General features: G+C 32.8%; 1 protein-coding gene across 1 annotated transcript in view; it reads left to right on the forward strand.

Moving 5' to 3' along the window:
• LOC129223974 (protein O-mannosyl-transferase TMTC3-like) overlaps nt 1-24,835 on the forward strand; it is a 182,023-nt gene that overhangs the window by 71,304 nt on the left and 85,884 nt on the right. Inside the window, exons 6-7 of the mRNA XM_054858360.1 lie at nt 21,406-21,572; nt 22,363-22,615. Coding sequence (XP_054714335.1) covers nt 21,406-21,572; nt 22,363-22,615 — 420 coding nt within the window. The remainder of the gene's footprint in view (nt 1-21,405; nt 21,573-22,362; nt 22,616-24,835) is intronic.

Raw genomic sequence — 24,835 nt, forward strand, 5'->3', positions numbered from 1 at the left:
ATCCTAACAATACCAAGCGTGTCCTTATCGGGCTACTGCATACTTTTCTAAAGTGGATCCCTCGAAAAAATGACGTTACGACGTTATACAACGACCTTTTTCCCTTTACATACGTTAACTACATAAATTAGCGTTTTTGAAACAATTACAACTTCGTTATTCTAGTAAACTACTGTATACAGTGAAGAGACAAGATTTACTGTAAAATAAGATCAGGCAATTTCAAAAATATTCTTTTATAATAACGGTTGCTACATTGGCCCGTTGATCACAAACTGCTTGTTGATAAAGCTTTATCATCGGATAGGTTTTCTGAAGTGGATGAAGTCACGAACAAGCGAATTTCTTCTATCCTACATAGAAAAGGGGGAGGGGTGGCCTTATTGGTGTACATGGCCTTATTTGGTGCACCATTCTTAGATATAGTTAATAAATAGAAACAAGCAAAGCAAATTACAGTTACGTACTCACAGATGTGTCCATTTGTAAGAAAAATTATTCCGTAAAAATAAAACGCTGAGTAAAATGTTCATTTATTTTTATTTATTAATAAAACTGATGTTTATATGAATAATAAATAGAAATGAACACAGAATATCTCAGCACACACAATGCACACAGTGTCACATAGCAGTGAGTATATTTTTAGGTATTGAGGAAATATACAATGTAAATTACAATAAAAAATGTTTGACAAAAATTCTCTGAAAAACGTAGTTTTGCTATGTCTTTCTCATTTTTTTAGATCAATAACTAATAACGGTTTAAATTATCTTTGAAGAGTCGGTTAAAGAAAACTACCAAGCACTTTTGCGTAGTTCTTTTATCGGTTTTCTAACTTAGAATAGTTCGTTTTGTTTTCTAGCACAAATAAAATGACGCTTGGCTCAGCGCCAAATGTAATAAGCTTCATTGGCCTCTGATTTCATTTCAAGGTACAACATTTGTATTTTATGTTATCAATTGCAAATCGAAAGATAGCTTAAGTAGTCTGTTAACGTTACTTTTAAAGATTGGACGACTGCGACTGACTGAGTTTCATCAAAAACAGAAGAATAACCCAAACCATAATTTTATTTGAAAATGTTTTGTTTTAATGCTAAAACAGATGATACGAACTTCATTTCTTTACGATAACGTTTTTATCCATTTTAAAGTGAGAAGATACTTTCTTTTTATGAAGTCTCTGCCCAAAGTTTGTTTCAGTTACTAATTAATATAAGTGCACAGTTATGCTATTATAATAATTAAATTTCCACACTTATGCATAGCCGACTCATGGAGCCGAGAAATGATGACGTTTGCTTATATATTTGCTTATATATATATATATATATATATATATATATATATATATATATATATATATATATATATATATATATATATATATATATATATATATATATATATATATATATATATATATACAGGGGCGGACTGGCCAGGTCGGCTAGTCGGGAATCCCCGACTGGGCCAACCGCCGAGAGGGCCACTTCAAGCAATTTTGTTATTGAACATAATACATTCAATTTCCCACTTAACATTTAAAAAAGTGTTATAATTTTTTTTAAAAAACTTTATTTTGTTTATTCTATGTGAAAAAACAAAATTGAAAAAAAATAGAACCGACTTCAAAATTGCTCTAAAAAGTGAAAAATAATTTTATTCTTTAAACACCATCGATAATACTTTTAAACATAATTTTTGAAGTTGGCGCAAAAACGATCGATAAAATCATTCACAGCCATAACTCAACTACAAGTATAAATTTTACCAGGTCCAGTTTCTTCACTACCACATGCATTACGCATTGATTTAAAGTAGCGATATAAATGTTTCGTTCCTAACTTTGGATGATTTTTTGATAAAAATATGAACGAAGCACGGTTACAATGGATTTTACGTTTTGTTTTTGCGCCAACTTCAAAAATTATGTTTAAAAGTATTATCGATGGTGTTTAAAGAATAAAATTATTTTTCACTTTTTAGAGCAATTTTGAAGTCGGTTCTATTTTTTTTCAAAATTTTTTTATTTCATTCTTTTTAGTGTAAATGTAGATATTTCAGTAAAAGTAAGAAGTTACCTAGTAAGAAGTGCGGCTCTATATCACTGTATTGCTTTAGAAAAGCCTTTATTCAAAATTATCATTACAATTACTATTAATGTTACTGTTATATGGCACCAAACTTTTATAACAATGAGTTTCATATTGTCGCGTAGATGAAGATAGCGAAGACAATGTGAAAGCCAAATGAAGCGAATACTTGAGAAAGTGCTGGAACTTTCCAGACTTGGAAAGATACAGAAATTAATAGAACATTCGAGAAAATACGGGAAACAGTTGAAACGAAATTTTGGTAAAATTCACTTTGTCCTAGTCGGGATTTGAACCCGGGTCGCTCGTGTGGGAAGCGAGAATTCTACCACTGAGCCACCGTTATCCACGGATGAAAAGTGCGAACTTCGCTACAATATCATTTTAATTGCATAAAATTTACTGTTTTTTGCCCATAACTTTTTTTCTAAGGAACAAATATGGTCAAACAAAGTAATGGGACCTAAGTTGAGCCATCCCCTATCTATTAAAAAAAGAATCATCAAAATCGGTTCACTAGGTGAGACGCTATGAGTGGACAAACAAAAAAAAAAAAACATACATACGGTATGAACTGATAACCGCCTCCTTTTTGAAGTCGGTTAAAAAGCGTTTTTAAACAGTCCTCCCCCCCCCCCCCCCCATCCTATGTAAGGACTAAAGTAAGCAGCTGAAGTCCACACGTGCGAATGCTTTCCTCTCTTATCAACTACCTCTCTAGTTTTTAAAGTTCTGGGGGCCATGGCTCCCACATTGTGGAAACGGGAGTGGCCAGAGAAATTGGTGTCGGACGCGACCTGTAAAAGTGCCCGGGATGAAAAAGAAGCATTAAAAACTTATATTTGCTCGTCTACTAACAAAAATTGAAGGGGCATGCACCATCAGACAAAGAGGTCCTGATCCTGCTATAAATGCGCGGGCCATGCTTTGGGGTGTTTATACCTGATCAGGGACGTGCAGAGGCTTGTTGGGCCGGTTCCGACCCTGAAGAGTGCCCGAGATTTTTTAAACGCGGAGTGAAAATGTAGGGACATAAAAGTAAACAAGATGAAGGGGGGCCCGTAAAAGTCATTTGTGAAGGGCACCAAAATTTCTGTGCACGCCCCTGTACATGAGAACCCTTTGAATATCAAAAAACAGTATGAAATAAGCAGAGCTTCTCCTCCCGTTCTCAAGCGATTTTCATCAAAAAGCAAACTTGATACATACAAAAAAGGGAAATGAACTGAAACCAGGAAAGCCAATCCCCCTCCCCCCCAGGTTCAATGGCGCGAATTTTCCTCAACACTCTTTCCCTCTTTTTTTTTTCTCTTTAGCTCTCTTTTTTATTTTCTTGATTTTTTTGAAAATATTTTTACCTATTTATTTTTAATTATTATTATTTTATTTGAAAAGTTCTGTGCTACGCCAACGACATACACACACACACTAAATAAATAAATGAAATAAAATGTAAACAGAATAAAATAAATAATTTAAGTTAAGAATAAATCAATAAATAAATTTAAATTTAAATTTAACCCCCCCCCCCCCCGATGGGCATCCTGACTGAAACCAAAAATTAGTGACCCCAGCTGAAAAAGTGTTGAAATGCTGCGTCCTCAAAGTCGGGAGTAAAGAGATAATTAACGTTTTCTGAATGAAAACAAATAATCATGAAACCAGCACCCCCAAAGGAGAGCTAAGAATTTGAATAAATTTATTAAATTGCATACTTTACATATTTTTCCGGAGATCAAGTGCTTTATACTGCTGCGGGCAGGTTAACTGCAGTATCTGCAGAAATGAGGTTTGGAGGCAGTAGAAGAAATGCATGTTGGATTCACTACAAATAATCGGGAAATGCTGGAATTAAACGTTTTGTTTTCAGCGGAAACCAAATACGCAAGCTTGTACAATAATCAATAAAGCTAAAGTACAATAGATGAAAAAAAAATCAAAATTTGCTGTGACTGCTCTTTACCTGCCCATGGCAAATATAGCCCTGTAGATTATAGTTGGCAAAATGATGGCTTTGACCTACTCATGTTACAAAATCGTCATTTTGCAAAGATTCACAAAAAATCAATAGTGAAATAATCGCATACACTAAGACTTCTAAAAACTTAGAATATTGTCTCTAAAATGTATTAGCAAGTATGTTGACTAGTTTTTATCCTAGTAATATATCTAAATGTTCCTAATTTTACTTCGAAGCATTAAGGTACGGTTTTGCCCAACTTTCCCCGAACTGAAAATAAAGTATCGTGCTTTAATATTTAACTTATTTTCCAATAAAACATTCACTTCATAAAACTATTATTTATTCAAAGATTCGATGAAAATTTCAATAATGTGCAACATTTCTTTGTTTTGATGTTTCAAAACTTATGTTAGTCATTGTTATGCTCTCAGCCACAATCAACAAATCGGCAATTAGTTTTGAAACAAATCACTACAGCTACTTGACAGCCACCAAGAAAACTCACACCGTAATTTTAGAACTTGGGAGAAAACGAGGGAATTTCAATTCCATTCTTAAAAAGGCAAGTGAATTCGCTTCTTATCTGCAGAATAAATTAACTGAATAAAAAAATAGCGTACGTTCAAACATTGGACAAGATCTTCTTGTGGACTACATGCTGATTCATGTCAAGCGATCATTTAATAACGACTATGATAAAGTGATTGACAGTATAGCTCCCAGTTCAGCAGAACTATATGGGTTGCTCAACGTTAGAAGGAAATTAATTTCTTTATTTCAATGCCCAAATTCTACAGTTCAACCTTTTTGAACCATTCCACGAAAAAACCGCAATTTTGTCCCACACCTGAAAGCTCATCTATTTTATCAAAAAGGAATGATTTTGAAATATAATATACTTTTGCGATTCCTTAAGTACGAAAATTTTGTTTGTTACCCTTTTAAATTATTATTTTTAATCAAATATATGAGCTGTCATGCTCTTGATAAAATATTTGTTCTTCCGTGGAATGGTGATGTTGTACCATATATGTATGCAATTTAAATACAGATTAAAAACTTAAAATATTTTGTGAGGGCCAAGTATTGTTTTTTTTTTTTCCTTTTTTTCAATTTGAGTTCTTATCGTTTCATACGTGTCTCTAACCTGTCATAAATATTTAAGCTTTGAAGTGGGAATAGGGCCAATGTAGTTTTGCTCATATAGAAGCAGTATGCATTTTTTTTTTTTTTTTAAATTCACAATGGTGGGCCAAAATGTGATTTTGCCGACCGGGCCAAAGGTAGCCTGTCCGCCTGGACCTATGTATATATATATATATATATATATATATATATATATATATATATATATATATATATATATATATATATATATACTGGGGAGAACTGGCTGAATTTAGCCTAGTCGGCGAAAGAGTATTTTTGCCCACCTCTGTAAATTAAATAAAATAAAATAGTTTTAAAAACTAAAAAAAACACGCTTTAGTAGCAAAACGAACTAAAAAGTTAAAAATAATCTTTGGATGACAAGTATATAAAGTAATTGACTAAACACTTAATTTCACTGTAATAGAAAAAAAGCGTGGGGGGGGGGACTTCTTATCAGTTGTCTTAAATTTCTTCCACTTATTATCTATGTCAAAACGTAAATAGACAACCCCCCCCCCCCACGTTTTTTTTTTATTATTTCAATTAAATAAAGTGTTTGGTCAAATCACTTTTTATACTTGTCACCCAAAGATTGTTTTGAACTTTTTAATTCATTTTGCTACTAAATCTATTTTTTACTTTTTTTAACTATTCTTTTATTTTTTACTTTTTAGTTTATTTTGCTACAAAAGCAAGATTTTTTAGTTTTTTAAACGATTTTTTTTTTAATAATGGAATGTATCTTAGTATTCTATTGCATTACTTGCATCAGACACACACATTTTGAATGCTTTCTGGTAAATTCATGTGCAAACATTGTTACAATCCGCAGCTCCGATTTGTAGGTTGTAAGTAATTCTAGCAAGCCATTGGCTATTTGTCCAAAGGGAAGTTGGATACCCAAAAATACAAGTTAAGCTAATGAAAGCGTGGTAATTAGAATAAACTAATAACTTATCGTTAATAAATTAATCTGATTATAGAATATTGCATTGCCATTGAGTATGAGGTTGCATTCCAAATTTTAAAACAATCCGATCACAAAAAGTGGGCGAAAATTGAGTTGCTCGATTATAAATTAAATTTCGGTGAAGACGAGATTAGAACGCACGCCCAATGATTCGCTGAGGTGGACGTCAGCGAAGACCCGCGCCATAGACCGCTCGGCTACGAACGATCATAAAGTGGTGGAATGTACTAACAGTAATAAGCCACTAGATCTTAGTCCAAAGGAGAGTTACTCACAAACATACACGTGAAGCTAACAAAAGCGTGTAAGTAGAATGTATTAACAGTAATAAGCCACTAGATCTTAGTCCAAAGGAGAGTCACTCAAAACACAACTCACAAACTTACACGTGAAGCTAATAAAAGCGTGTTAAAAAGTTAAATTAACCAGAACCGGATATCAATTCTTCCGAACCGAGCAAAGATATTAAACCACCGATAGTTCCTATTTTCCTTTAAGTTTCTAAATCAAGTTTTAAAATTCTAAACAAAGGAAACTGTGAAACGTAAAATAAAGCTAACACTGACACATTTTTTATGTTCCTTCCAAGGATACTAATGGTTATCAGTCTGAAAAGGCACATCTTTAGACTTCTATACTGACAACATAGGAAAAACACGAGGAAAGGAGGAATCAGATTAATTCCCCTGGAAAATTTTCGAAATTGGTTGATCTGCATAGGCATAAGGAGAAAAGAATCGGGAGAAGGGGTTCCAGTTCCCTTTCAAGTGATATTTTCAAAGTTGATATCAAAAAGCGTAATTTTACAATTTTCGGTAACGTTGATGAGAGGAAAAAGAAGGGTTTCCCCCACGATTTTGTCTTCTTAACTTTTTATTTTTTAAATTGAAGTCTATTTTAGTCAAGGGCTCTTCCCAGAGATTGTAAGAAATGGGAAGTTTTCGAAATGAAATTTTAGGTTACCCTTGATAAAATAATTGGAACAGGAAAGCATCGGGAGCTCTCTACGAAAACGTTTCAACTTTGAACTATTAAAAACGAAAAACTATCATTGATCACGTTTGAAGAGAGGAGGAAGCTCAGTGATTTCAGTTGGAAACAATTAAAACTGAAGTATAATCTACAAAATTTTAAACTGCATCTAGCTTATATAGGGAATCCGCCGACTCTACTTCGGAATTTTTCAGCATTGAAATTTTAAAAACATATTCTTATAATGTGTTTGAAAACATTAAAAGGAATGGGAACAGGTTTCTCGAGTGTTTCCCCCAATATTTTTCAAGAGGGCGCTGTGCCCTTCCGCTTTTAAGCTAACCTTTGAGTCATAACTTGATCAACTTTAAAAGTTTAGAAAAAACTTCACAAAAGCTATTTTATTTCAAAAGATAAAGATTCACATAAGCCTGTCTTTGAATGGTCACTCTCTCGTTTCAGTAACTTATCCACCTTTAAAACTAAACATCAAAAAGCTTTTCAATATTTTACAGATAATTACTATCGAAAACACTTGAACTTTGTATGCATCTAGAAAACCAAAAAGTAAAAGAAGCACCTTTTGTGTTTTACAAAACTTCTCTTAAACAGTACCCGTTTATCTCAAAGCGCAGTGCCCCTTTTTGGTCTGGGGAAAACCCTGGTTCCCTCTGGGCATTTTTTCTGAAACTAAAATCAATCATTGGTTACAAAATTAGTGCTTATAAAAGGGTTACGGAACTCTCCCATGAAAATTTCGAAAAGTGAAATTTTAAGCTATCTTTAGTGACTTTAAGGGAGTTGTATGGCAATTTTTCGATATTTAAATCTGAAAAACACAATTGAAAGCCTTGATGCAAGAACTAAGAACCAGGTAAGTCCAGACTCACTCATTTTCGGTAAGACCAACAAATAAAATCAGTGTCCGTTAGAAAGGCTAAAATCTTTCCCACATTATTTACTAGAAAGAAGAGGTCTGATCTTACAATTGTGTCCCGTTGTTGCACATCGTAACTTCTATACGTACTATCGGCCACACGCAAAAATGAATTTAAAAAAGTTTGGACTAAACTGGTTCTTGTATCAAATTCTCAACTGTAGACTTAAGACAAGTATTGTTGGTGACTTTACGACTACAAAGGAACCTCATACCTGAAATACCTTAGGTACCCTATTAAGTATAAATCTGGCCCTGATTACAACTAATGTAGCTCAAAAAAAAAAAAAAAGAAATCTTGCCCTACCCAGCCCTCCGGAACTCAGTCCTAAATCCGACTGTGTTCAGGAGCTCTCTCTTCTAAGTCGAAATTTTGTCCTGTTTCAGATTCAGTTTATCGTAGTCCAGACTCGCTTTCCCGTATGCGATTCGGAGATGAAAATACTCGTATAACGATGATTTACAATAAACCAATGAAATATCGTGCCTACTGACAGCATTTAGCTGAATCTGTCGCAGCCACTGAATACCAGGGGCGTGCACAGAAATTTTGGGGCAACTCACAAAAGGGGCGAGCCTGAAGGCTCGCCCTCTTAAAAGATCTACGGGTCCCACTATATTTTGCTCACCCCTGCAGACTCGGAACTTTGCCGACAGGTGTCCTTTCTCCCCCCCCCCACCCTGTGTATGCCCCTGCTCGTGCTCATGTATCAACACCCCAAAGTATACCCACACATTTATAGCAGGCCGGGTACGCTTTGTCTAATGGTGCAGGCCCCTTTAATTTTTGTTAATAGAAGTACAAATATAAGTTTTTAACGCTCTTTTTTCGTCCCGGGCCTTTTTCAGGCCTCGTCGGACCCCAATTTCTCTGCCCCCTCCCATTTCCTCAATGCGGTAGCCATGGCCCCCCAGAACTCTAAAAACTAGAGAGGAGATAAGAAAAGAAAGCATTCGCACGTGTGAACTTCGGCTATTTATTTTTGCTTAGCGTGGGGAAAAAAAATCTGTTTCCAAACGGTTTTTTCACATAGAGTAAATGAAAAACCATGAAAGCATGATTTTTTTTCCTTTTATGACCCTTGAAAAATGTTAGGTGTGAATTTAAATGTATTAAGTTCATTAAAAAAAATTGCTTGAAGTGGCCCACTGAGCGGTTGGCCCAGTCGGGGATCCCCGACTGGCCGACCTGGCCAGTCTATATATATATATATATATATATATATATATATAGTACCATGCAATATTTTAGATTCGCTTGTACGATGCCCGTAAGTTGTTCATCATACCTTAATATCTTTCATAGTATTTCCATTTGTTTTATCACATTCTTTTTGTTTGTGTTTACCTTCGCTTCCTCTTTAATTTCCTGTCAGTGAAGGACTTATGCGGAAAGGTAGTAGATACTACCGATAGTGCTTAAGATTTATGATGTAACCACTGGTTTGCTAGTAATGAATTTTATTCCCCCCTTTGATTCTTATGAACAAAATAGATGAAGTGGCAGGGATGGTTTTTTAAAAATATATACCGTGAAATCTTGATGCAGGAAAAAAATGGCTGTTGCAATGTTTTAAAACAATATCATATTTCAGAAAAAAAAATAATTGTTATTCTTCAACGTATTAAAGTGCACATAAAAGGTGTTTTTTTAGTGACAGAGAATTTGAAATGGAATTAAAACACATAAAGTATGTAAAGTAAGACAAACAACGTTAGAAAAAGCACAAATTTGCCAATTACAGCAGAAACGTGTTTCGGCGTTACAGGGAACGCCTTTTTCAATGCAAAAAATAATGAGCTTATTATTTTTTTCATTGAAAAAAGGCGTTCCCTGTAACGCTGAAACACGTGTCTGCTGTAATTGCCAAATTTGTGCTTTTTCTAACGTTGTTTGTCTTACTTTACTGTTCAGCACAAAGGTATTTATTTATCTTAACATAAAGTATGTCTTTAATATTCATGGAGTTTTTTTTATTTGAAAGATAATGTTAATGGCACTTATGTTTGAACATAGTTTTGGGTTGTGGCTGTCACCGCCGCCTTGGATTGCACATTGCGTGACCTGAAGGTCCAGTTTTCACCCAGCGAATGTCGGCGATAGCGCGTTAAATGTTAGCTTCCTAGTACTGCATTGTTTCTGGTTCATTAGCGTAGTCAAAGAACTTCCCATACATGAAGAAATAACGCAAGGGCGTCAAATGTCAAGAACGAGGCAGTTAGTCAATAGGTCCATTTCGGGATACTAATGTTTTGTCAATGTTACTTCCAGTAAGTTAATTGTCTCACGTTCTGTGTGACAAATGCGCCATCCAGCTAAAACCACGTGTGTGCAACATTTATCCCTTTAAATCGAGGCACGAGAAAGTTAGTGATCATGTCTCTGTACCTCTAATCGTTGACTGTAAAGTTGTAATCATTATCCTTTCTGAGGACATATGGACCAATGATTCCACTAGCCCATAAGGCACAAAAGGATATAATTACAATATTCAACTGTTTCAATTTAAGTTTCTTTTTCTAGTTTCTTGTTCAGAAAAAGTGATTCCCAATTCGACATTTATAAAAGCAAACAGAACTGAAGCAAGTGTCTGAGTAGTTTTATATAGTGTTTAGTTTACAATCATGCAAAAAACAACATGAATACAAACGACCAATTGCTGAAAATCAAAATTTGTGGTAAAACGATGACAACAATAATTATTATGTAAATGTTTTTCGATTTGAAATTTATTTCTGGGTAATTTGTTGTATTGTTTAGAAATTGGTTTATGTACTTAATTAGTTTTGTAATTAAATAAACGAGTTTATACATAGGGTAAACTATTTTATTTGTTGTGAACATATTGCGGCTACTGCAACACGTGCATTTGCTTAGAAAACTTTTACAATTTAATGTAGTAACGTCAAGCGTGCTTTACAGAACGGTTTTGAAAGATGTTAAATAACAATTGCTATTAATATATTCTCCCAGCGTTTCACCGTTTAATTTTAAATCATTGTACTGCTAAAAGATTTAATATTTGAAATGAAACATAAAATGAACCATACATAAAGAATTTTCCCTTTCGTTGTTTTGATAATGAAACATGCAATTATTTGATGCAAATTGCCAAGCATCTTATGTTCACTGAACACTCTAGCTATGGAAACAAAGCTAGCTCTGCACGCAAGGGTATTACTTCCGCTATTTTCATTTTATTACCACCATTTTCAAGCATAATCGTTTCCATGGTGATGCAGAGCTCAATTTTGTTACCACGCGTGTTGACAATTAAAAGAAAGAAACTTTTAGTGCGCTAGGCGTAAACGCTTTTGAATGACTGTTTGATTGAAGAACATGTTAAAACACAGACATTAGAAAATAAATTAATAGTTTTGTTGACACAATATCAGATTTGATATTTTCATCTATTCACTGAAATGTTTATAAACTTTTTTCTTCCAAAAAAACATGCACATGTAGTATATATGTAGATATGTTTTCCTTGTACGTTGAAATTTCACAAAACCATACTAATACAATACATTTTCGCTTTAAATGATAAATGCGAACCGAGTTTTCTAGTAAAAGAAAATAATAAAACTTGCCATAAAAAATCATGCTCACTATATTTTACTCTAATTAAGAGATTTTTAGTTTATTTACATTAAATTATTTATTAAACTTCAAACTCAGTTTAGCTCAGTTTCAACTGATAAAAAATTTAAAACTAGCAACTTTATGTGGGGTTTCGTGACAAATTTACACTTTCATGCTATATTTAATATAATAATGGTGAGAAACCAACTAGAATACTTTATTATAAAACAACAAACAAACAAAAGTAAAAATAATTTTTAAAAAAATTTAAAAATGAATTAAAAAAAATAAATTAAATGCATCTAAAAGCGTTGCATGAACCGGAAATTTTAGCAAATCTGTGTAGATTAAATTAAAAAAAAAAAAAGGTTGTGATATTTAAAACATTCAAACTATCTGCTATAAACTTTTACTCATTTTGTCCTTTCTTTCTTTTGCGTATTTACTTGTGTTACATGATTACACAACTAACAGTTTTAAATGCAGTCATACATTTATCAATCTTTTTCATTCTTACTTAATCATAGATTTAAAAAAAATAATAAGATAAATGACAAAGTTTATTTTTATTTTCTTAAAAGTTTAGAGATAACACTCCCCATCAGTAAGATCTGTAAGATGTGAAATGACAAATAATTCCAAAGATAGCGTTGCTCTTTTTTTCCTTCCGTTTTATAGATTACTACTTTCTACTCCCTTTTTTCTGGTTTGTATCCACCCCAAAAAATCTGATAAAAATTCCACGTTACTTTATCAGAAATGTTATTTTTTGTGTGGGGTAAAAGTTAAGAATTGTAATGAATGTCGCATAGTTTAGAGTAATAAAATTCAACCAGATATCGTAAGAGAGAAAAAAAAAATCCTACTTATCTGATTCATTAACTTGGCCGCGTTACATGTTAGAATGTGAATGGAAGAACGATAAAATCTGAAGATACTCAGTAATATCCCACCATTTTATCCATTTTACCTCTCAGTTATCTACTTTTTTTTTCATTCAATTACATTTTTCCCTCAGCATCTTTCGTACTAATGCTTTTTGATTTCGTTCGGATATGTTTTTCGGTCCGATATTTATATCTGCCATTAACTGAAAGCATACGGGTGGAAAGGGGATCGAAAAAAAAACTGATCTCGTTAAAGCTACACGTACATTATGCATATATAGAAAAAAAAATACACCAAAGAATACGAGCAAATATAAATCTTTGCAGCATTGGCTTCCAAGCTTGGTGGTGTATCGTGCAATCGGTAGCCACTATTTTTTTTTTTATTTATCTTTTGATTTTATTATTTAATTTTTTTAAGGAAAGAAGAAGATAAATTTAAAATATTCTTTGTTTGATAGGCCATTTTATTTTATTTGTGGGTAGATAATGCTTGTAGGTTTATTAAACAAGCTAATTAAAGACTAAAAATGGAAAACGCAATAAGTGCCATGTAACATATTTTACAGGGCATCAAAAATAAGATTCCAGGCGGATCGTGGCACTTACTGCGTTTTCTATTTTTTTGCAATAGGACTTGGACCAACCAAGATCTTAACCTTCAAAAAACTTCAATGGCACTTACTACGTTCTCAACCACACGGGCTCTAACATTTGCTCCTCTGGCAGACCCTAACAACGTTATTTTTACTACTGTTAGGGGGGGGTATAGGCACATAAATTGTTTACGACAGTGAAATGCTTGGCATTTACTTCGTGTTGACAAGAAAAAATGCATTTTCCAGTTTTAGTCTTCAATTCATTCATTCAAAATTTCTGGTTTTTAGTTTTAAAATATACAGGGTGATTCAAAGAAATAGAGACAGTTTCAAATACTTCCCATACTATGAAGTATGAAGTTAAAAGTTTGAAAACGAACGCGAGCACTGAGACCTCAGGTCTATTGTACTATCCCTTATTAGACTACTAAAGGAGCCCAGTAACAGAAATAAATTTCAGCAGTTGCCTAACCGAAATTCTAGGCAGTTCCCAGAGATTTACATAGTGGTATCCCAAGTGCTCAAATCTTTGCGCAGAGTAGAAGTCACATTCACATAGCACATGAATTGAACTTTCATCACCCACATGACATCCTCTACACGAAGGATTGTCGGTAACACCCATCAGATTAAGATGCCTATTAAGAGAGCAGTGTCCAGTTAGTATCCCAACTAGACTTCTTGATCTCATTCCTACTCAAATTAAGCAATTCCTTGGCTCTAAGCCAGGGAGGCTGCTGGTTCAGAGTTTTGGCCTGTCTTTGAGAGTCGGATTGAAGCCACAGGCCATAGGATTCATTCATAAGAAGGTTCTTTGCAGTAGTCCTTACTGCATTGTAGGGCAGGCAGAGGGCAGGTTCGGGTCCCATAAATGGTGCATTGGAGTAATGCTTAGCAAACTAATCTGCCAATTCGTTGCCCACAATGTCACGATGACCAGGAACCCAGTAAAGGGAAACCCTATTACTGCCAGCTAGTCTTACCAGTGCATTATGGCACTCCCAAACGGTTTTGGTAGGGAAGCAGTCTCGATTGAGGGCTTTCAACACAGCTTGACTATCAGAGAATATTCTGATAACCTTCCCGCTTATGCCTCTTTCTAGGCAGTTATTTACACAAGCCAATATGGCTAAAGTTTCTGCCTGGTAGACAGTAGCAAGCTTCCCTAATGAGAAGCACATATTTGTGTTATTGCTGCTGCAGTATGCACCAGAACCAGTTCCAGACGCAGTCTTGGAACCATCTGTAAACCAGATTTCGTGCGCTTTGCCAATGATATCCTGTACATCTTTCTATTGCTCTCTTGACAGAAACACAATGTTGTAATTGGCATTAAAGCTGAATTGTTTTAACATAGAGTCTGAAGGCATCATAAAGTAAGGATGCTTACTAGTCTTTGCACACAGTTTATCGTACAGAAGCTGGTAATGAGAGGACTTCCAGAGACCCATGAGCTTGAGGCGGTACGCATACAGAATCACCTCCATTTCCACTTGCTTATGTAGCGGAAGTAGGCTAAGAAGGAGCTCAAGGCTATGGGAAGGAGTAGTTCTTATGGCACTAGTTCACTCACATCCCTTTGTTTCACACTGTCTCCTTTGTAATAACTGTTCCCCACAAATATTCCCAAATACATCCATTTTTGTCAATCTCCAATGAGATTAATTTTTAAAAAATGTTTTAAATTTTTTTTAAACACCTAAAAGAAAAAAAAGTCTAATGCTTCTGAAATTTCCGATCAATAATGAATGTTAATGAACACATATGTGAGAAAAAAATGTTTTTTCTATAAGATATCAAACTTAAATGCTTCCAATTGGGAACATTGGTGTAATTCAGTGTACAAACACCGTTTATGGATTTCGGATAAACTTGAGTACCGTTTAGATGTTGCTTGAGCGGCGTACGGTGCACACATTGAGCTCTGGTAATAAAAGGTGTTGTTTTTCGTTTACGAAAATGATTGAACACCTCACATGACGTTTGTTTTTCTTACTATGATGACACTGCTTTCAAATGAGATGTTTTTTTCTTTATTACTTTTTTCTTTATTTTTTTCTCTTTTTCTTCTTTTTTTCTTTGTTTCACTTTTTTCCCTTTTTTTCTTTTTTTTTCTTTTTTTCTCGTATTTTTCCCTTTTTTTACGATTTCATAAAAACATTTTGAACCTTTGAAGTATTATGGAGCAAACTTCATATTCATACGCCTACTTTTAATTTTTAACGTGTGTCATGGACTTTTCGGACAATCTGTATTTTTATTTAAAGCGTATAATTATGTAGATAACTATCATAGGTATTTCACATTTTGCATATTTTGAACTAAAGAGAAAACTACACCTCAAATAGTTAATATTCTTTCTTCTTGGCATGCTTTACTTAAAATTGGTTAATTTCTGCTTTGTTATGAATTTTCAAAGGGGGCACCGCCAACACTTGTAATGCTAATGAACTTTTTCCGAATCACGCCACAAATTAAAATTTCTTTTCCCTTCTTTGCCTAATTCATTTACATTATTGTGGTTTGGGCTGCTGAGAGTAAATAACAGCGTTATGAGATAACATGCAAAGAAATCTATTGTTCGTGTTCAGCTTTCCTGTTTGTTACTCCGATTTTCTCTTTTTTGTTTACTCTGAAAGATAAGATTCTTTTTAGCTTAAGGACAATGATACTTTTACTTACTGACTTTCTAATTTATATTTTTTTCCTTTCTTATAACGCATTTCTAATGCAATTAACTGGAAAAGAAATTAGGAAATTAGACGGATTTGTACGGCTCATTAGTTGGTTTCTGCATAACAAAGGGTGCATAGGGATATGAAAACATAGTATCTCGAGTGATCAAAAGTGCTGAGGGATTTGTGCTTAGAATTGGAATAAAATGGCTACAGAAGAAAGTCGTTTGTTTTATTATTTTGTTCCTGAAATTTAGAGTGAATATGTGTTTTTAACATAACTTGCATTTCATGGACGATATTCTTAAGATATAGGTTGCCTGCGTTACTGTAGAAATTATTTTGGTAATTAAGTCCTTGTTAGGGATTCGCATGTGTGTCATTTTTTCATCAAAATATTTTTGAAATTTTCAAGTTTTCTTAGTTATTCGAGGCATTAATTGTTGTTTCGTTTTATTACATTGGACAGCCTATCTTTATAAAGTCTGAATTCTATGTGCTAAAATCATATTCTTTTTTCTTTCTTCATTCTTGACTTATTCATGACTTAATCATTTAATTATCTTGAAATCGTTGGGAAATTTGCTGATTCATAGTTCTTTTATAATCAGTTAAAGTGTTAGTTTCAATGAATACCTCACAGAAGTTGTTTAGTATACATTTTAAGGCAATTGTTTTTCCAAATGTGGTAAAATTGCAAAGTTGCTCAGCGTTCATTAAAACAGAAAAGTTTAAATAATTTTACATTTTAAGCATGTTTTTACTGTAGGGGAGACTGAGGATACTTGATCCCCACTTTAGTTTTAAATTTTTTTCTCTGCTGCAAATTATCAAAGGTTTTTTTTTTCTTTTTTTTTAAGTACGTGAACAAAGGTAAGTTTTTCCTCTATCTGACTTTTTTTTTCACTTTAAATGAAACAGATAGTTTTCGTAAAATATTTTGTTTCAATAAGTTCAGAAAGAGGTCATGTATCCCCACATCAAGCGACACATTATCCCTTCATGGGGATACTTGATCCCACAGAGAAAATACATATACTTTCCATTATTTCAGCAATTTACTTATAAATTTTTGTTTTCTACATAATGCTTCTAAAAAAGAAGGCTATTTCTAATTTTCTTTAACAAATTATAATAATGTAAACACAAAACAACATTGTTTTAAATTCCACTAGGACATTTGTAAAAAAAATGTACACAACTTTCATAAACTTATGATACTTTTGATCAGTTACTTATTCTCCAATACAGTTGTGAACACACACACAATATATTTATAATAAATAAAACTAACAATTTTTTTAAAGTAGCGTAGTGAAGCTAAAATTACAACAAATAAAAAAAGTAGGATGACAAGCACAAAAGTCAACTTATTTGCTTCTTGACTCACAATCATTAAATTATGAGTTTTATCGATTTGAATTAATTTTTAAAATGAGGGAAGAAAAATGTAAGTATCAGTGTACTCATAAAGAAGAAAAGAAAGCCTATCATATGTTTTCAAAACCTGAAAGTCAAATGCAAACAATTTGTTTGTTGTAGTTCTTGAAGTTTTGCTCAACACAACTGGATGCGTGCAGTTAAACACATTTTGTCAATTTCTCAAGAAAAAACTATTGATAAAGCATATTACCTTCTCGCTTTAGAGAAAACCTTTTCTCAAACTCTAAAAATCCAACTTTACATTCTATCCGCTAATGGGTCTACATAATGGATAACTCATTTTTTTGTTGTAAATCTAACTAGAGCAAAATCATTTTTTTCATCTATTTCAACTTGTCATCTATTTCAACTTGTTCAAGCTCATTTGGCTGATCAGAACAACAGTAGAGTTCGTTTATGTTTAGATGTTTGAGGTGTTATGAGGGTTACAAGTGCAAACTGATGTTTTACTTGTTTAGCGCGTTTACAGCAGTGATTGTTTAAATCTATCACTCATACTATGATAAATTTTATTATGTTAACATGGTTTTGAATGTCTAAAGTCAATGTCAACTAAGTAAACAACAGTTATATTGACAATATAAACACAATTAAGTGTTTATATTGTCATATGGATTCTCGATCCCTGAGATCATGTATCCCTCTAAATGAAGGGATCAAGTATCCCTAATATGCGAGTTTTACAAATTATACTTGTTCTATTATTAACAAAAAAAAAGTGGCAATTTACTAAAAATATGTCTCAACTATGCAGTGCTTAGTCTGAATGAAGTTTAAGAATTTCGTTACAGTGTATTAAGAATTTTAAGCGATTCCGAAGTTTATTCATCATTAAAAAACCTATTAGTGCTGATACACTCTTTGACATCATCTTTTCACCAATCATAGCACGTAAAGAAGAAACATTTGGTTTTTTTACATGCATGTGTTTTTTCCAGTCTTCGGTTCATTAATGGGGCTACTGACACATCAAATGACATAATGGACCACCTGCGTGCTTTTAAATAATATTGTACCAATGAAGAAAAACTTAATAAGATAACGTTTTAAAAAATGCATAAATCTTAATAGTTTATTGCTCATAATAGTTTTAGTCTGTACTAGACTTTATAAGCACCCTGTAAGAAACAGTTGGTTTTTTAACATGCATGTGTTTAACGGGACTACTGACATACCAAATGACACAGTAGACCACCAGCCTGCCTTTAGCTAGTATTGTACCAATGGAGAAAAACTTGATGTGATAGGGATTTAAAAATTTCATAAATCATAAATATTTTATACGCAACCTGTAACTCATAAGTTTAAATCTTAATACTTCCGTACCAAATTTATGAAAATTTTAGAAAGACATGAGTGTGCTTCAATTTCAGAAAAATAAGTCAACCCAATTTAACAAAAACAAATCTTCCCTACTCTGAACCGAAAGTAATTAATAAAATTTGTTTTCTATACGTTTTGCTCCAAGCTATTATTTATACTAAAATTGCGTGGATAACAGCCTGATGCATTCTCTTCCTCTCGTGATCCAATGTCTTTATCTCCCGCTCTAATGAGAATATTTTCGCGATAAAATGTCTGAGATAGGGATTTCATTACGTCTCTTCCTTATTGCATTCGTTGCTTGTGACCCAACTGTGTTGGACTACATGGTTTTATCAGTTCTCTCTTCTTGCTGGCTTCTTTCCTTTAATTTCCTGTTGTGTTAGCCGTTTATTACTTCAACGTCTGTGAGGAGCGGTATCGGAAAGGCTATTGGATGTAGTCAGATGAATAAGAATGGCGGGTAACAATGTGAATGTGAGATTACGAGGCGATAAGCAAATTAAACTTCTTCTGTTTTTGAATAAGATGCGTGAGGTTACGATTTGCTTCGTGAGATCTTCGCTATCTCTCAATCAAAAGAGATGATTTCATTGATTGATCTATTTTATTGTTAAATTTGTGTATTATTTTCAATTGAAACTAAGATTGATGCATGATGCTCTAAGCTTTAATCATTTCAGTATTGAGTTACTTCCATACTCTCTCTCAGAAGTATTTTTTATTGAAATTATGTAATTGCAGCCATAAAAAAAAAACTCTCCTAAAAAGTTTAAGAATGTTAGATATTGATAGAAATTATACGTTTTCTGAAATTCAATGTGTATAGTTGTTGTTTAAATAGTGTGTTACAACTAGCCCGCCAGTATCTTTGGAGAAATTTTTTTTGCTTCAAATTTGGCGTCAAATCTCCAAAAAATGCTACTTTTAGTCACTAAACTTAATGGAATAAGCAAAAAAAAAAGCATAGAGCCAGAAAATACATTTATTTTCCTCACATTTCATTTTTTATTATTTTTTTAAATGTCAGATTTCTAAAGCAAGATGTTTCATCGTGAGACGTCGCAAGTAAAGATAGTTACATATCCTGGATTGGATCGCGGATTGTCTTTTCTGACAAGATATCGCTTTTTGGTGATTTTTAACAGCTAGCCATTATTATTAGCGGAACGAGAATTGTTTTTTTAAATAAAATAGGCATTGGGCGAAGTCCGACAATGCACTGGAACTTTGTTTCGGAAAACCATAGAAACTTATTGACTTGTGACGTCACCAGCGAAAATGAAACAGTTACTGAATGTCTTTTAAGATTATTTTCTAAGAGAGAAAATAAGTCAAAATTAAGAAAAAAGGTAACTTTCTCTACGTTTTCGACCTTGCTCTTTCAGAAAAAAAAATCATGAAAAATAGGACAAAACCCAATTGTAGACGATTTTTGGCAATATTTGGCAATTTTTAGAACTTTATAGGTTTTCAAAAGAGGTAAGACGATATGCAATTGCAAACTTTTGATATCAGTGCTATTAAATGCATAAAATAACATTTAAAGAATTGCATATTACTATGGTTTTCATTTACTCTAGATTTTTTTCCCTTGGCTTTATTGAAATTTTCAAGGAGATGAAAACATATTTTAATCTTTGGAAATGATATTAAATGAAAAAAGGTAATCTCTAACACAAGAAAACCTTAAGGAACGGATGATGGTTTTGATAAAAGCATTTAAAGCGCATATTACTTAAAGGTAAATAATTGTTTTAATATGCATTTATCGCATCAGTAACAATATGGAAAAAAAAATGGTCAGCAGTTTGTCATTCAGAAAATACAAGTTAAGCTATTTTTAGTGTATATATGCATGCATATTTTCATATTTTTATGTACAAAATTATGAGCTCTAGTTATCACCGTGGCCATCATCAAGATCACGCGTCGTCTGTAATGACGTCCTCCACGTAACAGCCAATCAGAAGCGACCTTTAAATGTACATACATACACGCATTTAAAGATGCTGTTGGATTTTGATAGTATAGATGGAGTATTGGTACATTTCCATTATAATCAGATTTTTGCTTTTGAGGCTTCTTTGATTGCATTTTTAAACATTTTTTACAGATTTATTTTGATAGCTTCGTGTTAAAGGTACATCTAATTGCTACCCCTTGAAGCACTTTATGCGTACTGGCGCTTTATTATTATACAATTATATTAATATTTATTAATAATATTAAAATTTATTCTTTTCTCTTGAATTTGTCTGGATGTTAAAGCATTAGTAAACACTTGCAGGAATTTGAAAAGCAGCTCTTGAGCTTCGTCAAGAAAGTGCATATTTATACTTTGTACTTATTTGTTTAATGAAGACACGTCTAGCAAAAGCAGCACGACCTATAACACAAAAAAACTCTCTGCTATTGACATTTGGCGTGATAACCTTAGTTCGATGAAGTAAATCCTACCCTATTTTAATTATTTGCGAACTTCAAAATGTTTTTTCTACGTAAATTTCTTTGGTTATCTGAACACATAAATAAGAAGCTCCTGAGCATTTATTTCTACTAAACTTCGCGTATCAGTTTTACCTAAAAAAAAGTAAAGGAAAATTATGGTTGAATTCTTCCAACGCACATGACAATTTTTTACATACGTTTTTATTATTGATTCAGTAATTAAACTCCTCTTCAGCTTGTATATAATGTATGATACAGTCCATTTGCAAAAACGTAGTCTTTATCATATACAGTAAGTTGAACAATCGAGTTAAAGACTTATTCTCTCTTTTTTTTTAACTTTATTTTTAGAATTTGAGCAGAGTACAGAGTATCCGGCATTTGATGCTTGGTCGAGGCATTGTCTCTCCATGGTGGCGAGATAAAATACTTCGCTTATCCATCCTCATTGTTATTGCCTCTATTCTACTGTATGCAAGATGGAAAATTATGGGACCGCATATGCCTGTCTTTAGCAGGTAGGCAAATTCAATCCATGAAGTAAAACTAATACGTGAATAATTTTGAATGTGTAAATATAAAACTCCTCAAGGATACTTACATCAGTCCTAAACAGTTATTCATAATTAGTTGTGGAAAACATTTTTGACAAATTATGCTGAATTAAAATAGTATATATGTGCATAAAAATATTCTTATGTATACAAGGACATGTAATATGTACATATAACCTAAAGTGCTGGAACTAGAAATAAATGCTGTGAAAATTATTGAAATTTTATTTTAAGGCATGTAAAACATATTATCAAAAAGTTATTTGTAAAGCAATATTCACGTTTACAAGTAAAGAAAAGCTTCATAGTTTCTTTCAAACACAAAAGAAAATGCAAAGTACCGAAATTAACTTTTTAAAAAAAAGTAGCATCAGTAGTTTTTTAACGAACAAACATTAAACGTGGAGTCTAGAAGCGTTTTCTCAATAGACCCTTGAACAGTTTATTATGCGGCATTTTACTTACTTACGTAGTACTTAGTTTGAAAGCACAAATTCAAGTTAAAGTGTTTTATTTATCTCAGCCTTCAAATTAAATTGCATCATTTGTCTTTTGTTGTTTCATTGTTTTTCCCTTTAACACAGAAACAATAACACGCTAACACTTTGCATATGAATATAGACTTAAAGGGAACCCAGGAGGTGAAAACAAACCATGTTTAAATAAGTACGTTTTTAATGTATGATGTATGAAGTATTCTTTTTATTTGTCTTGATTTGTATGAAACATTTAGAGATGGGTTATTACTTTTCAGATTCGACAATCCAGCTGCTGTCTCTTCTTCTCCAACTCGGCAACTTACCTACAATTATCTCATAGCAGTAAACGCGTGGTTATTGCTCTTCCCTTGCCACCTTTGCTGTGATTGGACGATGTCTACAATACCTTTGATCTCTTCCATATGGGACACAAGAAATTTGTGTACCCTTCTCCTTTACGGAATTCTATTTTATTCTATTAAACACATTGCAAAACTAGATGAGGAATCAAAATTATCCGTCGTTATGGTAAGAACTCTCTTTACAAATCTAAAGTACTAATTAAAAACGCTTTTACAATACATATATATTGGTACGAAAATGGAGTTGAGTGAATTATAACCGTCCAGGGATATAATTGGAATAGAGTATTTGTCCCACGCATTAGGACTTCATAAAAATATTGTTGAACCAGACAAATATTTCCAATTAGCTGTGCACAAAGAGCTTAGTTTTACTATGTTTACTCGCTTGCTGTCAACCATTTTTAATTCTGGAAGAATTAAAAATGATTGACTACAATACCTTTGATCTCTTCCATATGGGACACAAGAAATTTGTGTACCCTTCTCCTTTACGGAATTCTATTTTATTCTATTAAACACATTGCAAAACTAGATGAGGAATCAAAATTATCCGTCGTTATGGTAAGAACTCTCTTTACAAATCTAAAGTACTAATTAAAAACGCTTTTACAATACATATATATTGGTACGAAAATGGAGTTGAGTGAATTATAACCGTCCATGGATATAATTGGAATAGAGTATTTGTCCCACGCATTAGGACTTCATAAAAATATTGTTGAACCAGACAAATATTTCCAATTAGCTGTGCACAAAGAGCTTAGTTTTACTATGTTTACTCGCTTGCTGTCAACCATTTTTAATTCTGGAAGAAAAATTAATTAACACCTGTAAAGAAAACTAGATCTAACTCATTTTCAGTGAGCATAGATGAATTGAAAAGTCGAATACATTTTTAACATTTAAGAAAAACAAATTAATTAATGAGCTGAATGAAATTTAAATCTATCGCATATTCATAATAAATAATTATTTCTTACTTAGTCTTAAAAGCTGTAAGATGATTGAAAAAAATACACCATGCGTTCAATTATATCACAGAAATAATAAAACATGAAAATTTTATTTTAACTTGCTATTTTTACACAACTGTGAAAACATCAACAGTAGATAAATTGACTACTTGTTTGCATTTCTTCTTTCGGAACAGATTTTGCATGCACAAGCTACGGTAATTCGTCAAAATCAATAATGGTCAAGCCTATCTTTTCATTTCTGGTGGCTATCTTCTTCTTAGTAGGAAAGATAAAATTTCGTCTGAATCCAATCGGGCATACATGAGGACTCTTACCTCTTTCTTGGCTTTGATACTTGAAATATGTACTGTTCTAATTCCATCGTGATTATTTTTTTATTTCAAAATTATGGAAAATTAAGTTTGTCACAAAATTATGATGTCTTTATTGCGGTATTACATTCATTAAAACTAGTGTTTCAAGTCAAATTCTTAAAACTCCCGCTTTCATTTATCTCTGAAAAATATTAAATCAAGTAAAGAGTTGAATGTAACACATTTGAATAGTTGGATTAAAACACATTTTAGTGAAATTTTATTGGAACTATAAAATCCAAAAAATGTTGATATTATACAAATTTTCTACTATCTAATGAATTATTGCTCTTCAATTTTATTAAAAGAATGTTGTCAAATTCCGAATAAACGGTTCTAGAATGACACGTTCAAGTGCAATTATCAGTGAGACAACCAAGAACAGATACAAATTTTATTGAAGATTAAAGTTTCAAATATTCTTTATATTGAAAATTGAAAAGGAATAAAACCATTTAAATAAACGCTGGTGATTTGCCGCATTACTTTTAATGATATTTGTTACAAGTTTAACACGATTTCTGATAATAAATTCTGAACAATTTTTCGAATAGTTGGCTGCTGGTTGTCATTTTCATTTGTTCCTAAAATCAATTCTCCTTAACTCTACAGACTTTAGGAGTGTCGACACATAAGGAATGAGCATTCAGTTTAAGTGTGGATCATTAAATGTTCCTCATGCTCAGTTTAAATTATCCAGCAAATTGACAATGGTATCATTTTCCCGAGTTAAGGTGTACTTTCTTAACTAGAGTACGACAATGTATCAGGTTTCGACTTTCTTTTAGAAAAGAGTCTATTTAAAATTAATGTAACGATAATTTCCCGCTATATTAAGCTGAAGAGTAGCAGCCCGGGCGCACTAAACGATTATTCAATTTCAATATCATTTCATCGATTCTGCATGCTCCTAATGACTTTCCGATACGGCCTCAGGAACGATATCGATAACTAATATCAGCACGATGGGGAATAATAGTCTATACCGATAGATCATAAATTTTCCTCGGAAAGTTTTTAGGTTTTTAAGTTTTCCGGTTCAACGCTCATCTT

This window comes from Uloborus diversus, chromosome 6, assembly GCF_026930045.1.
Source record: "Uloborus diversus isolate 005 chromosome 6, Udiv.v.3.1, whole genome shotgun sequence".
Taxonomy (NCBI): Eukaryota; Metazoa; Arthropoda; class Arachnida; order Araneae; family Uloboridae; genus Uloborus; species Uloborus diversus.